The 17,100-nt window shown below is 43.7% G+C and overlaps 2 protein-coding genes across 5 annotated transcripts in view; one reads left to right on the top strand and one right to left on the bottom strand.

Moving 5' to 3' along the window:
* Window positions 1-13,799: 13,799 nt before the first annotated feature.
* On the top strand, window positions 13,800-14,344 carry LOC308498180 (small ribosomal subunit protein bS18m-like; the record flags this gene model as incomplete). Its single annotated transcript, XM_081049691.1, has 1 exon — window positions 13,800-14,344. One exon carries the CDS (start codon window positions 13,800-13,802, stop codon window positions 14,229-14,231), a length of 432 nt encoding a protein of 143 aa, XP_080905817.1. The 3' UTR covers window positions 14,232-14,344.
* SQOR (sulfide quinone oxidoreductase) overlaps window positions 14,033-17,100 on the bottom strand; it is a 41,373-nt gene continuing 38,305 nt past the window's right edge. For 3 of the 4 annotated variants that reach the window (XM_081049681.1, XM_081049683.1, XM_081049684.1), the window contains exons 8-10: window positions 16,576-16,643; window positions 16,102-16,280; window positions 14,033-14,812 (exon numbers count right to left, since the gene is read on the bottom strand). In XM_081049681.1, coding sequence (XP_080905807.1) covers window positions 14,755-14,812; window positions 16,102-16,280; window positions 16,576-16,643 — 305 coding nt within the window. In that variant the 3' untranslated portion in view covers window positions 14,033-14,754. The remainder of the gene's footprint in view (window positions 14,813-16,101; window positions 16,281-16,575; window positions 16,644-17,100) is intronic. The other variant, XM_081049682.1, reaches the window with a different exon arrangement.

The following is a 17,100-nucleotide window of genomic DNA, read 5'->3' as shown; positions in this document are numbered from 1 at the left end:
CTGAACACACCCTCCCAGGCCCACGCTCATACTCATCTGGCCTCTGTCCTCCTCTGTGGAAACATCAGTATCCAGAGCTGATTCCAGCTGAGGGGTAAAAGGCCCCATAGGCCATTACGACCTTCTATGAGCTCCAGGGTGATGTCGCATATGGTAGGCCCAGAGGATTCTGGGCTCACGTGCCCATTATCAAATCTCCTTCGCTATAAATGAGGCCTCAGTCTGGAAAGCTGTCATGGGGGATCTCGTGTCAGTAAGCAGGCACTCTGAACCCTTAAATGATACTAGCAGGGGCACAGGAAGGCAAATGGATCTCTGGTGGGATCAATTCCAAAAAGGATGTCTCCTGTAGGGTGAAAAAGGCCTGATGGAATCAACTTGCCAGCAAATGTCTAGGTGGACCCCTTGAGAAGTGGTAGCATATCATGGACTCATCTTTGGTCTCTGCCACCAACACTTTGGATATTCAGCAGTGACAGTAACTAGACCACCTTTGGTCAGAGGAAGCCCATGCACAGCCTCCATCCTTGCTACTGTAGCTCCTCCGTCTATGGGCCCATTGTGTGAGCCCTGGGGCCACTAAGGGCAGAGGCTGACAGACATCTACCCGATGAGTCTTCTTGTCCACCTGATTGCTGAGTAACCTGCCTGCTGAGTATTGATAGCCTACACACAGATCTGTGTGCTTCGTGCCCACTCCCATAGGTTCAGACACATGCCTCTTTCCCCAGATTCCTGGTCTCTTATCCTCCCCTCTTGCTCCTTCCAGGCTCCTAACCAAATTATTCACCACTCCCCAGGAGTCCATGGAAACTACTTCAGGCCACCTCTCCCTCCATACAAAATGAACAAACGAGGGCACTGCTCACAGCCTTACCCAGTGAAAGGATTTCCCTTCCTCAGTCCTTAACACCACTCTTGGGAGGTAGTCCATTTTCAATTCCTGCCAACACACCCAAGCTCTTCTCCCAATGTCATAGGGAACCCTCCCACCCTCACCCGATGAAGCCATGATATGAGCTGTGGTAGGCATCAGCACAACAGACGTACATGCCATTGAAATGGGGGGCCACCAGTGCATGTAACACAGATTGCCAGACTTTGGCCCAAACTGATCCAGACAAAATCCTCAGGCAAAAGGTTTTTTTTTTGTCCTACCAGGTTTGGAACCACAGCTATGCAGTGAGCAAGCGTGGAGACCTAACACAGGTACACAATAAAGCTTCAGTGCCTGAAGTAGACAGGAACTTGGCCTTCCAGAAGCCTAACGTCGCGTCAGGTGGTGGGAATCAGTGGATGCGAATGTCCCTAATAATAATTTTAAAATGATCACTTTAAATCAATTGATAATTAGATACAGTAATTACTTACAACCAAAAGTGGCCTGTTGAAATGGTGCAATCAGAAATGGCCTATTCTAATACCAATATTCTCCTCTGTAAAGAATAAGTAGAATTTAGTCATGTGGAACCCTCAGCCGGACTAAGAGTTAGGAACAAGGGGAAACTGGGAGCGGGAAATGGAGAAAGAAGAAGACTTGTGCCTCTAGCTTATCTTAGGCAGAAGAAAGCAGCTGCTTTAGCCTTTAGAGCTAAGTGTCACCAGGCAAGGGAAAACCCAGGACTAACCTGAGAAAAAGCTCTAGGTAAGTGTGCAAGCTTGCATGCATACACACGCCATGTAGCTTGCCAGCCATAATTCATGAAGGCCTCTCACAGCTTTATAGTTTCGGCCCATATGGTATTGATGACTCACATCCCAGATTGTACAAGACTCCTAAATTCAAAAATTCTGCCTACCGTCAGACCAGATGTAGCATAATTTCCCGTTCCAGAAACGTGCTCATCCTACTTACAGCCCTTATTCTCAATGCTCTCCATGTCCTCAAATAAATAAATAAATAAATAAATAAATAAACACAAACATATGTACATATGTACATATATACATACATACATAATGTGCCTATGTGAGTTTTTACATTTGTCAAAATATAATATGTGTGTGTGAGTGTGTGAAGAGAGCAAGAGAGAGAAACAGAGAGAGAGAGTGAGAGAAAAAGAGAAAAAAAGGAAGGAAGGAAGGAAGGAAGGAAGGAAGGAAGGAAGGAAGGAAGGAAGGAAGGAAGGAAAGAAGGAAATGAGAAAGAGAGAAAGGGAGAAAGGGAGAAAGATTGCCCTGCCAGGAGAAAAGTCTGAAAAGATACATGCCAGACTGTTAACACGGGTCACCTCAGGAAGGTTAGGATGGGGTAAAGGCCTTCTGATAATCAACTTTGTCTTTGAACAACTTCACTTGCTTCACTTCTGACAATAAACATTTTTTTTATAGCTTAAAAAAAGAGTGTATGGCTCTAGAACATAAAGAAATGTTTGAAGAAGGGAAAGGGGATAACAGCATGCAAGATTCTGTATGGAGTAAACTGTATAGCGTACCCCCCTACACTTCCTTTCCTTGAGCCTATGGTTGGAAACCAATCAAAAAGCCAACAACTTGGGTAACAGCCCTTAAATCGACATTGTTTGGATATGAATGGAACCAATTGGCTTTAAATGTTTAGTTCCCACATAATTCCTATTTTAGGCCGATTGGTTACTATACAGGCTAGAGCTGCCTTCGTTATGGATGGTCAAGAGAGGACATGCTGATGAATGGTTAGAACAGGGTCTAAGGTCCAAGGTCCTAGTCTTTGCCCAACCACAGACTCACTGTGAGTCCATCCACAACTTACCCTCCTTAAACTTAATCCTGTCTTAAATAGGCAGGAGTGAAAAACATCTTTGCTGGAAACCAATGGGAAGTGACACTCATATATTTTGTTATTGGGAGTGGGTGACATGGAAGGAATGGGAATGAGGGAGAGATTATAACATAAAGTGAATTTAAGAAAATATTAAATTTAGAAGGCTGTTGTTGACATAAGTAACTGGCAAAGGGGAAGTGACTACTTATCACAGCATCACCTATGGGGATGGGATATGGGCAATTGCGACAACATGGATGGTCCTAGAGGGTATTATACTAAGTGAAGTAAGTCAGACTGAAAAAAACAAATACCATGGAATCTCACCTATACATGGAATCTAAAGAACAAAATAAATGAACAGACACAGATTCATAGATACAGAAAAGAAACTGATCATTACTAGATGGGAGGAGGGTTGGGCAGATGAGTGAGAAAGGTGAAGGGATTAAGAAGTACAAATTGGTAGTTACAAAAGAGTCATGGGGATGGGGAGTACAGTATGGGGAATATAGTCAATAATATTGTAAAAACTATGTATAGTGTCAGATGGGTACTAGACTTATTGGAAGATCACTTCATAAATTATATAAAGGTCTAGCCACTACACTGTACACCTAAAACTAACATAAAATAATATTGAATGTTAACTATAATTTAAACAATAGTTTCAGGGATATAAAGTACAGCATGGGAAATACAGTCAATAATATTGTAACAACTATGTGTAGTGTCAGATTGGTACCAGACTTGTTGGGGTTATCACTTTGTGAGGTATATAAATGTTTAATCACTATATTGTTTTGTACACCTGAAACTAATAAAAAGAAAAAATATATAATGTGGGTTTTCCCCCCAGGAAAAGCGGGACCCATAGGACAATATAGAAAAAAGGAAGGCACACCTTGTGACTCTGGCCTGATTTTGTCCCTTCCTACCCCCGCAAGTTATTTCGGAGTCTGAAAACACAGGCAAAATGCCCTCCCATGCGGTGACCCTAAAGATTAAATAACAAATTGGATACAAGGCGCCTAGCCGGTGTCTGCCTCAAAGCACTCAAAATTGCAGCAATTCATATTATTTTATTATGATTATGGCTGAGCTGAATCACCTGAGCAGAAACTGTTCCGGCAAGAGCGCGGCTCTGTCTCTTGCGGTGAGCTGGTAGGGAAGGTGGCAGGAAAGACTGGCAGGGGCTCCTCGTGGGCTCCTCATGGGCTCCTTTATTCAGCGCTTACTGCGCTGTTGGTTAATAAGGCACAGGTGGTAACCCACAGCTTGGGTTACTTCAAACCCAGCGCTTCCAGGCCGGTTGTAACGGATCAGGAAGGAGAGAGATTCAGCAGGACCAGCAGGTTTCCGCGGCACGCAGGCCCTCCAGTTCTCCCGCAGGGGGCGCCTGGCCAGGTGCACTAGGACCCAGCCAGGTGCGCTCTCCCCTTTCTTTCCCTGAGCCGATACATCATCCGTTCTGTCGCGGAGCCCACTGAGAGGCCCTGTGAGGCTGAAAGGGCGCTGTGAGGCTGAAAGAGGTACTGGCAGGAATCCCTCGTGTCAACAGACATCCTGGAGGAGTTGCAGTTCCGCTTCCTAGTCAGGAGGATGCTTTGCAAGTGCCCAAAAGGACCCTCCCTGAGAACTCAGGCTTCTTTAGACTCTAAGCTCCTCCAAGGCAGGAACCCATCTTACTCAAGTAAGGGCCCCCAGCAGCCAGCCAGGCGTCCTACATATATATTTGTAGAATAAATGAATAATTGCATTAACGTTGGTAATGAAGAAGATGGAATGTATCTACCTTCTTATCCTTGTGGTTTTTAGATTTTTAACCCCAGCATCTCATTGGAGAATCACTACCCCCCACTCCCCATTTGCAGTCCATGTGGCTCACACAGGGGTGATCCAATCCTCTCCTCCAAGACTGAGCACATGAGTAGTTCAAGAAAAGTCACAAACCCAGCTTGAACCATCAAACCTTTCCAGGTTTTTACCATTTTAACAATCAAAAAAGAGGGATTGTGGGCTCTAAGGACCAGGTAAGCCTGACCCTGCCTGGGGCCACTTTGTCAATATGTGAAGTGGTGTACCTGAGAAAGAAACTAACACAAAGAAAGGAAGAGCACAAAGAAGAGAGAAAGAAATTGAGCCTCTGGATCCAGCCATACCTGATCTCCTTCCCAGACTTCTAGATTCATTAGTCTATGAATTGCTTATTTGCTACTTGGAAAATGGGAGAATTTGAACTAATACATTTCTCATTTTTCTTTTACTCCTGAGCATAAATACATCACCGAACTATAAGAAGTCTTCCAAAGTAATCCTGATATCAACAATTTTCCCAAAACACTGTGAGATCAGACTAAGGTTCAAATCCCAGTTCTGCTTTTCATGTGCTGTGTGATCTTGAAAATCTTTCAGGCCTTATGACAATGAACATATCATTCCTAGTCACAAATGACAGCCCTTTTCTGGATTTATGAATTGGATTCTAGAAAAGTTTCATCCTAACCACAACTATTCAAATTACCATCTTGTTTTTACAGTTATTGATGTTTAAGCACCTACAGTATTGCATTTGTACATAAAACCATTAGAAGCCATTCCTCATTAAGAAGACAACTACTCATTAGTCTGATATACGGCAGATTTGTAGGATGTAAGGATGGATTTACAATCCGGACTATTACAAGTTTGGTGGAAGTCAGCTAATAAAATCAACTTTGCTGGAGTGAAAATGCACACAATAGTGTTCCCTGAGTCTCACTGCATTCATTTGCTCAGATAAGGAAAAAGTAGGGTCGGGGAAATAGGGTGGCAGAAATAGCTTCCTGCCACCATCTTGTTACATTTCAGAGCATGGCCCTCAGTCAACAGTAGGGCATGTGCTCTGGGAAGAAGGGTCTTGACTGCCCACTGAGATAGTAAACAAGGTAGGGGCAGAAGCCTAGAGCTGGTGAGCAGTTGTCTCAACGCCCTGTTCCCACATCCTCCATTGCCCCCACATGGGGATTAGGGGACCTCTCACCTTTCTAATGAGGCCCATGCCCAGGTGCAGCCCTTTCTCTCCTCTCCACCTCTGCCTCTCACCACCTCTCCCTCCAGTCAGCTCTTCTCACTTCACTGTTCTGCCTCAGGCTTCTGTCTGCCATTCACAGGACTAAGTGGCCAACGTACCCCTGGGCTAAAGGAATTGCCAGTGTTTTCCAATTCTTGGAAGGTCTCCTTTAAACCTACCAGAAGGAAGACCTATAACTGCTTTAGTCTGAAAGCAGAACATTCATCAGGCACGGAGAGATCTGTTCATCTCAGGCTTGGAAGGCCATACCAATTTTTTAATATCAAAAGTTAGTTATCTTATGGTTTTACTCCATGAATATCACTGAAATGAAGGAGTCTAGGTAAAACCCCATTCAGGCAGATAGCTATGGCTCCACAACTGGCAGGGGTTTGGTAGTCTAAACTCCTGGCAGTGCTTCTCTTCCTGTCCAGAGTCTTCCCTTCCACTCCTCTCCATCTCCATAGGTGGTGCTGTCACCCACCAGTCGCCCAAGCCTGGGTGTTGTCCCCACCTCCAAAGCCCTTACCCCTTACTAGTCATCCCAAAGCGCTGGCTTGTGTATCCCTGTTCGTTCTACACCCACCTGTGTATCAAGGAAGAAAGCTGGGCAAAGACAAGTAGTTGCATTTAGAGCCTGCCAGTGAGGGAGGGGCATTTGCACCAGATTTAAAGAGAAGCCCTCTCCCCTCTGGCAGTGGTGGGCACATATGTCTGTAGACCTGAGGCTTGCATGGGCTTGCAGGCAATCACCTGCTATGATACGACAAATGGCTGAGATCAATGGAGCCAGTATTCCTGAAATTTCTGCAGCCTCCTGAGTTCCTGAAAAGTACACTTGTTTTCCATGTTTGTTCCCCAAACCATTCCTAGAGTTCTATATGTGCCTACTTCCCAATATTGCAGTTTGCACACTTTTTCTGCAAAGGGCCAGATAGTAAATATTTTGGGCTTTGAGGGCCACATACAGTCTCTGTCAAAACTGCTCAACTCTGCCATTGTAGTGCAAAGGCAGCCCTAAATAATATATAAATGGAGGAGCATGTCTGTGTTCCTCCATTACAAATAAAACTTTATTTATAAAAACAGGCAGTGGGCTGAATTTGGCTCACAGCTCATAGTTTGCAGACCTCTGCAATACTTAATTCCTTTCTGCTTGAACTATTTATACAGTGGCTTCTTTTTTCCTGACTGATACATTATCTTAAATATCCAAGAATTTTTCCCCTCCCCTCCTTCTTTAGTGACACTGTCTTAATCCAAGCCCTCATCGTCTCTTACTGAAGCTAGTGGGCCCTGACGTTGCTCATTCCATCTGGAGTCTTCCCCACAATGGATACCTCACACTGCTACAATCTCCTGTCTTTCCTGTGTAAACTCCTTCAATGGCTCTGCATCCCCTCTAGGTTACCTTGTGTCAGACAGGGTCTCAACTAGAAGCAGATGACACAGGCAATTTGGATCATTTAAAGTGAGTCTATTTACAAAGGTGGCCCAGGTTAGGGGAACCACAGGCACAATGTACTCACTCAGGGTCCACAGCTGTTCTCTTTCCATCCTTAGGCCCATCAAAATATGTGCAGGGAGCAGTCACCAGAACCCAAAAGGAGAGAGTGGTGAAGAGCAGAGCTTCTCCAATCAGCTGTGCTGAAGAAACAGGTTTGGGGGATTTTGCTTTTATTTTGTTTGAATTTTCTTAAATCTAATTCTTCTCAGACTAGTACTTTTGCAAAATAGAATTTAAAGTTAACTATTAGAAGAAATGAAATGAAAAAACACATAAAATACAAACTCAATTTTTTTTTTTACTATTAGATTCAACAAACATAAAATCTCCCTATCAAATTGCTATAAAAGTTTCTAAACTCTTACTCTCAATTTCTGTTCTTACCTCATCATGGTGTCAAGACAGACCGCAGGAAGGGAGCCAGAGGAATTAATGCTCCAACTTTATTCTCCTCCCTCTCTCCCATCTCCTATCAACAACCCCCATTGGCCAAACCCAACCAGACACCAGACAGCAGGAAAGACCATTCACACTGCCCATGCCAGTCAGCCTCCCAGGTCAGAGAGCAGGTGCAGAAGGTAGAGGGTGGAGCTGGAGAAACAAAAAGCAACATAAGACATCCCAACCCACTTCCCACCCTGTCTTCACGTGCTCCTATATTCTCTCCACACTAGTTACCTGCAGTTTCTGCATCCTCCTGCCTCCATCCCTTTACACATGCTGTTCCTGATGCCTCGGAAGCTCCCACTCTTTTGCTCCTGACCAAATCTTGCTCATGTTTCAGGACCACAGAATTCATGTTTTGGGGATGCTGAGACACTTTTCTACCAATGTCCTTCTTTTGGCAGCAAACCCTAGTTCCCTAGATATGGACTAGGCACATGGGCAAAATTTCGCTGGTGAGTGATTTATTGAAAACTTACTATGTGCTTGCTGTTCTAGAATATATGTGCTATTCTAGAACATACTGCTCCGGGTATGTCTAATACAGCGTTGAACAAAAGACAAATTCCTGTCCTCACTCAGATAGGGGAATCGCATTCATTTGTTTGTAATCATAATCCTTCCCCAGAATTGGTCTGTGGACATTGAGAAGGCAAAGTTCCTTTCTCCCTCTAGGGAGTCCAAGCCAGGAGAACAGGCATGCAGCCCTCATCCCTGACCTCAGTGAGAAAGCCTGTCTGCCACAGAAAACACACTCAGAGGGATGAACTGAGAAATCAAAATGAATAGAGAACACCTTGATTATACTGACTCCTGGATCTAACCCAGCCTGAAGGTGACACCTAAATTTCCCTGTTACGTAAGCCAATAAGTTCCCCCTTTTTTGCATAGGCTTCTTTGGGTTGGATTTCTGTCACTTGGAACCAAATGAGTCCCGACGAATACAGGGACTCAGCCCAAACTCTACCTTCTTCTAGATATTGTCCAAATGCCTGGTATAAGTCAGTGACATAGTCTGAATACTATGAGCCCATACAGGTGGGACGTCTGTCTTGGCACTGCGCATAAGCAAGTAAAGAGAGCTCCCTGAAAACAAGGACTCTCGTCTCTGAATCCCCAGGGCCTTGTGTAAACTAGATGCCCCCAAAATATTTGTGTAATTGATAATGAATTCTTCTGGTCCTTGAACCTCTATCATCAACAGTGTATCCCATAATGTATGTCTATCGTATGTATTTATATATACCAAAGAGCAGGATTGATTGAAATCAAGAGCGACTGAGCACAAGGGGTCTCTGTGATCTAGAGTAACCAGAATCCACACGCCTTGGGTTGGACCAGCGGCCCCCAGGACGCCTCCAGTAAAGGAGCTCATCTGTTTCTGTGGACACCTCCTCACAAACCACAAGGAAGCCGTCTTTTGACTTGGCAGAAGAATTTTAATTGACTTGAGGCAATTAATAATGGCATATACCTAGAACAGTACCTGCTGTTTGGTGAGCACTGCCGCAGAATCCTCATAATAACCCAGTAAGGTAAATGCTGTACCATCTCCATTTCACAGACAAGAAAACTGGGGCCAAGAGAGTCTTAGTGACTCCCGTAGGTCACACGGTCAGTGAGAGGCAACTCCGGCATGCAGGCAGGCTGGATGCAGACCTGAGCTTGTGGCCACCACCCCACTGTGGCTAATCTGTAACACGGGGAATTTCCCAACTCGGAAAGCCTGTTGAAATGAGGCAGGAATCCTGGTGGTGTCAGTGACAGAATCCACCTGCCTTCCTGTTAGAACAAGGATGGTGGAGGCCTCTGTCGTGACCCCATTTCTCCCCCAAAGAATTTCCTAGGCAGGCAATTCTAGTCTAAGGGGAAGTTATATTGCTGAGTGCTTCGTCCAACTACTGAAGTTAACCGTAGGACCTTAGAAGTCTATTTGCCAAACTGCTTAAAAACTGTAGCTTGCTTCATTGAATACTCACATCAAGTCTGTGAAGTAGCTATTATTACCCACTTGGCTATAGGTGAAGTAGCTATTATTATAGGTGGGAAGGTGGTGGTTAAATTGTTTGAGTTGGAAGTTCGGAAGCAGTAGTCAGTGGGAGAGCCAAGACCTGAATCCAGGTCTGGTGCTCCACATCCTGTCCCTCAATATCCAAACCCAGCTGTGTCAGTACGGCACCAGAGAGCCTGCCTTTCTGTACTTGGGTCCCACTGTGGACCTGGGAGTAGCCCTGAGATGTGCCTGCACATACAATCATAGGAGTTTTACTGCATGCAAATACGAAAGGTTATAACTTCATTTAGGGTTGTGCACAGCACGTGCTCTACTCGTGGGAAGTTACTTTCTAAAAATCAATATTGAGGGAGGAAACTACGCAGTATTTCACCATCTGTCTTTCTCAACTGTCTCTTGTGACCTTTCTACCTATTTGTTGCAAAGTATTCACCTTGCCTTTTTTCAGCATATAGCAAGCAATCTCCGTAACTGTTTTGTGGTTAACCTAGCCAGAGACACCTGGTTTTCATTAAGCTTCATCGTATCCAAAGCATTTCTCTTGTTTCCTTCCCTCCCTGAAATGATCACAATGAGCCCATCCTGAGTAAAAGCTCCATCTATATGGCATTAGGGCACAAAGCGGGCACACTTTGTTTTAAAATCAGCCTGGAGTTATCCAATGCTCGAAAACAATAAGAGGAGCTACTCTTAAATGTTGGATTACAAAAAGCCACCTGCCTCAACAAGAACAATACTCTACATCTTTGATAATTCTATTCATAGGATTGTTGCAGGATCACGTGAGAAAAGTAGATAGTGCCGACTATATACCAATACCCTACTAGGCATAGGACACACATTTGTTACATTAATTAATTAATTAGTGGTGCTCTCAGGCAGCTCAAATTATCTGGGCTTTGAGTAGTTACTCACCGATCTCTTCCTCCCTACAACCAACTACTGGGTCTTCAATACATGTTAAAACACAAAAAATACTTACAGTGTGATCCTATTTGTTTTCAGGGACTTTATATGTAATAATATTATGTCAATAGAGAAAGATACCAAGATATTATTAGTTGTTAAAAATGGGTGAAGGATTTGGAGTGATTTTTATTCCTTTTGTTCCTCTGTTCTCTAAATTTTCTACAAAAGTTAGACATAAGAAAAAAATCACTAAAAATATTTTTAATACCAGAAAAAAATCTACTAACTCTGAAACGCTGTGTACCCCTGCTGACTTAAGTCTTGATTCCCTCCTTCCATCCCAGTGGTCCCTAAGCTGCCACCACACGGTTTTAATTATACCCACAGCTCACTCAGGGCTGATGCCAAGGCAGGAATTTCCATTCCTGGGAAGAAACTCCAGGGACAAGGGGCAGGAGCTAAAGAGGGATTTGCCAAGTCAGCCATCCCGGCCAGTGTCACTTCTGGATTCTGAAGGCATTGGCCTCTGAGTCAGAGCCCTCCGCTAGGGGGGACCTGCAAACTCACCCCACCCCAAGGCACCATCTTTGGAGAAACCACCCACCCTTGTGCCTATGCTGGTCTTACTCCTCTTCCTGCTGCCGGATCCTAATAACTGGAGGCAGTGCCAAGGAAAGACCTCTCCTTTGGCCAACCCCACATTAGTGGTTAAGAAGATAATGTTTCAAAGTCCAAGCTGTTCTGATATTCAGCACATTTCTGATCTTTCCCAGATCAGAGGAATGAAAGCTGGAGACCAATGAATGTATGGCCAATAGTCAGTACTGCTCCCTCCAGCCCTGGCAATAAGTTCTGCCGAGTGTAATGTGAACCCAGAAGCAATTCCCAGATGCTTGGAGGTTTATTCAGAATGCATAATCATAAACAGACCCCAGAGGCTCCAGTTCCCTCTCCAAGGGATTTAGAAGTGACTCAACCCAGTGCCTCAGCCATTCCCAGAATCACAGCCCATTCTATGAAAATGCAGGAACCGGCCTTACCAGCACTTTGGTCCACATCCAGGAAGATAGTCCTGGCTGGTTATTCCTAGGACCTCTTGGATGTAGCAGAGGAAGATCACTTGAAGTGACTAGTCCCCAGCTCTCCCCAACTTGCACACCGGCTGGAGTGAGCAGCCCAACACGAGCCAGGCTGCAGCCCTCTCAGACAGGAACTCCGTAAAGGTGCCAGTTTCTTTACCAGGAATCAAAGAACAGGATAGAATCATCTCACCCCTGCTCATTTCACAAGCACCACATGAAAAAAAAAAAAAAAGTGACAAGCACCTTTTGTAGTACTGCTCTCCCACTCCGGGGCTGGGTCGAAGGTGGAAGGGGGTGAATGTGATCACTAGAGTGGTCATATAATCTATTGACCAAATGGGACATTCTGGAAAATGAAAGGGGTGCTATTAATAGCTATACCAGGATAACAGATGTTAAACAGGAACATCCCAGACAAACCAGGATGTGTGGTCACCCCAGAAAATATCTTCCCCTCCTGTTACAGGTTAGGGGATCTGCTGCTAGGGTGGTGGTGCCCTATTCTTTCCCAGAACATGTGCCAGTGAAGAAAGTCTACTTTCCAAATCGAATCAAGGCCTCATTCAGCAAGCTCCCTGGTATCCCAGGAACAGAAGAGGAAACTAACACAGGAACCACAAAAAATGTGGGCAGGGCCCTTATCTGCTGATTCATTACTGCATCTCCTGGGCCAAGAATGGTGTTCGGCAGGTAGCCGGTATTCAGTAATTGTTTGTTGAATTAATAAATGAATGCCTGAACAGAGTTTCTAAAGTCATCAGGAGAACTCCAGGAAACCAGAGAGACTTAACAATCCTAGGTAACACATAAAAGGGTTTGAACTCTAAACTGTTGTTAAAAATCTAAGGCATTGCTTAGACTACTATGCATTTCCCTTTGGTGGAGTTCATAAATATGAAATGTACGAAGCTTTCAAACACCAGATTAAACAAACACTGTAAACTTCTACAAATAAACTGATTGGAAACAAATGATTTTTAAGCCACTGCTGAATTCAAATAAAACTGGAACTATTTCCTGCAATATTTCCAATATGAACTTACTCAAAATTTTCTTGGCCAAAATTGGAACTGAAACAAGCAAATGCCTACCACACACATCAGAACTCCTCTAATCCCACCCTCACTGTAAGTACTCTGGGAAGCATGTGCCTTGACAGAAGTAGATTTTCAAGAGATTTAGTAGAAGAAATACCTGTGAAGGCTAGAGGGCAAGGAACAGGAGAAGGCAAAGCAGGCTTTCAGATCATGATACAGGTGGGCCACCTGGGAAAGTGTGGGGAGCCATGATTTCTTGTTTCTCAGAAACCTTGTGAGATGGCTAGTATATAGTTAATTTGTTTCAGCTTCTAAGGCATTAACCTTGAAAATGTTTGCAAGTTGCTAAGGAATGAGATGGAACTGGCCAGTTTCCCAGACACAGATAACTGGTGGCTATCAGGACATTTTAGTAGTCTCTTTTTTATAATAATTATGACTGGGAAACTTTGTGATGATTCTGTAGTTTCTGTGTAAAAGTTAAAAATTTATTTTGTTTGGGGTAATGCACCCATGTTATTGTTAAACTGCACGTACCCATAGGGTATATATTGGTAAAGGTAAAATAAATCCGTGCTCCAGCATCACTGGAGACCGGCCGCATCATCATTTGTGTGTGTGTCTCTTTTTTCATTTCCCACTCCCCCTTTCAGGGACCTTTCGACTTGTGGCGGCTGGCCCGCCGCAGGAAAGGAAGAGAGGGAAGGAAGCAGTGTTGGAGAAGGAGAACCTCAGACCTGACACAGTCTAAGAAAGTTTCAGCCAGGCCCGTAGGGAATCATGGAGCCAAAGCTGCCAGTAGAGGAGTCCCACGTCCTACAGGAATGGTTGGACTAGCACACCAACTGAGTCCATCACTGGCTGAGAGAAGACATGGCCTCAGAACAAACATGGTGGAGCAAGAGGGGCAGTGGCTAGGCTCTCAGGCCACATGCTCCCATAGTAGGAGTTCTAAGCAACTCATGCTTAGGGCTTTCACACACACTATTTAAAGTAATGTTCTCAAGAACCATGGCCGCTGTGGTTGCTGTTGGCAGTGGTCTAGGGAGGAAAAAGTTGACCCTCTTCGTAAGGGCTACTGTCTGCATCCCAAATCCCGGAAATCACGCGGTGCTGTGGAGAAGTTGTTCACAACATAAACAGGTAACCAGAAATAAGGACCTGCCCACTCCAATGGAAAATCCTTATAAGGAACCTCTTAAAAAGTGTATCTTATGTGGAAAACGTGTAGATTATAAGAATGTGCAGCTTTTGTCCCAGTTTATTTCTCCATTTACTGGATGCATTTATGGAAGGCACCTAACAGGTCTTTGTGGGAAGAAACAAAAAGAAATCACAAAAGCGATTAAGAGAGCTCAAATAATGGGTTTTATGCCAGTTACATACAAGGATCCTGTGTATCTCAAAGACCCTAAAGTTTGTAACATCAGATATCGGGAGTAAATTATCTAATGTTATCAATAAACTTATTTTTACAATAAATGGTTGCTGACTCAAAAAAAAATAAAATAAAATAAAGTAATGTTCTCCCTGGAATGACTCTTTTCTGTGAATCCAAACAGGCCCTAGTGAAATTATGGCAGCTATCAGCTGAATACTCATAGTAGATAACAGATAAGCTATCCCACCACCACCATCTTTTCCTCCCAAGTGCAATAACTTTTCATTCCAGTAGTCCAGATAAAATTTTCTCATGGAATCTCAATCAATGACAAGTTTTTAGTTAAAAAATAGATATCTATTCTTTCATTTTAATATTTCCAAAAAATCAGTGTCATCCTGGGCAGTCTGCATGGTGGCTGTGCAAAGGTTCTTGAAAAGGGAGGTATTTAGTCTCCATCACCCATCATCCAGCAGTAAACTCTTTAAAGGGTTAGCTTTTGAGTTCTTCATGCTGCTCTTGGTCAATTATTGACTGTGTTTTGGGTCCAGAAGCCATCCAAGGAGAGCAAGGGTTGAACCATCCTTAACTCTCACCCAAATGGAACAACTTCCGCAGAAAGGCTGGTCCTCCCCAGTAACCCCTGTAAGAAATGACACGGAAAAGACATTTGCATTAGAAAAGATGGGGGTGACTTCAGCCAGAGGATATTGAAAGGAAAGCCATAGTGTTTAGCACATAAAGCAAGATTTATGTAGTGAGGTAGAAAGATCCTATTACTAGGAGGGGACAACCTGCTTTGAGTCTTGGCTTTGACATTGACTTACTATGTGAGCCTGGACATGCTGACTCCATTCAGCAAACCTGCATGAAGCCTCTACTACATGCAAACTGCAGTCCTCTCTATTGTCATTTGCTTATAAACTAAGTATAGGTCAGGGGGTCTCAACCTCAGCCCTACTGACATTTTGGACCACATATTTCTTTGTTGTGGGGACTGTCCTATGCATTGTAGGGTGTTTAGCAATATCCTTGGCCTCTGTTCACTAGATGCCACTAGCACGCCCTCCAATTTCAAAAAACAAGTATGTCTCCAGATATTGTCAAATTGTCCCCTCGGGGGGGAAATGACCCTGGTTGAAAAACCACTAATGTAGAGATCCTGACTTACCTATCCTATAGGGGCTTGGACAGGTCCAATAAGATTGTCAGTTTTTGGAAGAAGATAAATTATTCACTTTTATTACTCTCTTTATTTATTGAATCCCTACTATGTAGCTATCTTTTAATGTGCTATCTCATGAATCCCCATCCTGTGAGGTAGGCAATGTTATCTGCAAATGAAACATTTCATTTGCAGATAAGAAATTTAAACACAGAGAGTTTAAGCAACTTGCCCTAGGACACACAGCTAGGAAATGGCAGATGCATGACTCAAACACAGATGTGACTCTAAAACTTATGCTCTTAATCACTGTTTTATTTTTCCTATAACCTAATAAAAGCAAAAAGTAAGGCAGCAGATAAAAAAGTAATTACTGTATGAAAGTGATTTACTGATGATGATGATGATGATGATGATGATGATGATGATGATGATTATTTATCCAGCAGCAAGAGAGAGCCAGAACATGGAAGACAGAAGACTTGGTCACTGCTAATAATGAAGCAAAGAGCCCGCATCCCCTGTGAGTGGTGGACGTGCTACAGCTCTCTTTCCTCACCCTGGACAGACTCTCTCCCTGGCTGAGGCTTCAGAATCCTTCACAGACTGCCATCACTAAACCACGAGAGATGGCACAGCAAGGTAGATCCCATTCACCAATCCTGCTCTGGGTCATGATTTCTCCTGAAGCTGGAAGACCTTCTTGAAACAACCAAGAAGGTTGTTCCAAGTGAGTGCAATATGCTCAAAGTCAGCGATGCACTTACCTTAGCATCATATTCCAGTACAGGAAAGGCATCAGGTCGACCGTCAGGATGTACATGGAAAGTCTCTCTTTGCTCTGGTCAAAGGGGAAGGTTTCCAGGGGCTGAGAGTTGTAGTCAAACTCCGCAAGAATCACACGGTTGTAGTCAGTCACCAGAGGACATGACGTGTAGCCATCATACTAAAATTATACATGAGATTGAGTTGGAAAGTGGCTTTTATCATGGTGTTATATAAACATTTTAGAATTTAGTATGTACTCTGAGCAGTTGCAATTTTTTCCTTTTTTGTATATTCCAATTTTTGTACAGTGAAAAATGGAAATTATATAACCAAAAAATAGTACTACAAGCAAAAGCTGAAGTGCCCATATTGGAGAAACTAATTAAGAAAGTGGCAAAATTGTGAGAAAACACTGTTTTCACACAGAATAGAAGATGCTAATTGAGACAGTGATTCTTGCAAAGCATACAAACCTTCTTTGTTGGTGTTTCATTCTTCATAATCCGAGAAATTGTTCTGTCAAGTATTCCTGACTGGGCAGCTATAAGAACAATGGAAAAGTCAGAAAAGTATAAGCATATAGGTTTTGCATCCTTCTAGGTTACAGCTAGCACACGACTCTTACTATTTGAACTTCCGCCTACCAGAAGGGGTTGTTCAGTTCATCAAAGGCCCACACAGATGCCTCTATAAGTTTAAAACTGATGAGCCAGCTCTCTAACAGGCAATTTAAAAGGACTGCAAAAGTGACTGCACCCCAACCCCACTGCGCCTCCTCCTAGGGTTCAATGGGTGTCAGCTTGGTCTGTGTGCCTTATGGGGTGTCCCTGTGTCCCAGCCTAGATTGGTGGCCCAGGTATATTAATCAGGCAAAACAGTAAGCTTTCCTCTGTACTGGACTGCCCTCCCTGAGGATGGACCAGACATAGACAGATAGACAGATAGAGATATGGATGTTTTTGTATTTTTAGTGGCAAGAATGGGAGACTGCATTTTTT

This window comes from Rhinolophus hipposideros (genome assembly GCF_964194185.1).
Source record: "Rhinolophus hipposideros genome assembly, chromosome: 5".
Lineage (NCBI taxonomy): Eukaryota > Metazoa > Chordata > Mammalia > Chiroptera > Rhinolophidae > Rhinolophus > Rhinolophus hipposideros.
This window is presented reverse-complemented; position numbering and strand designations above follow the sequence as displayed.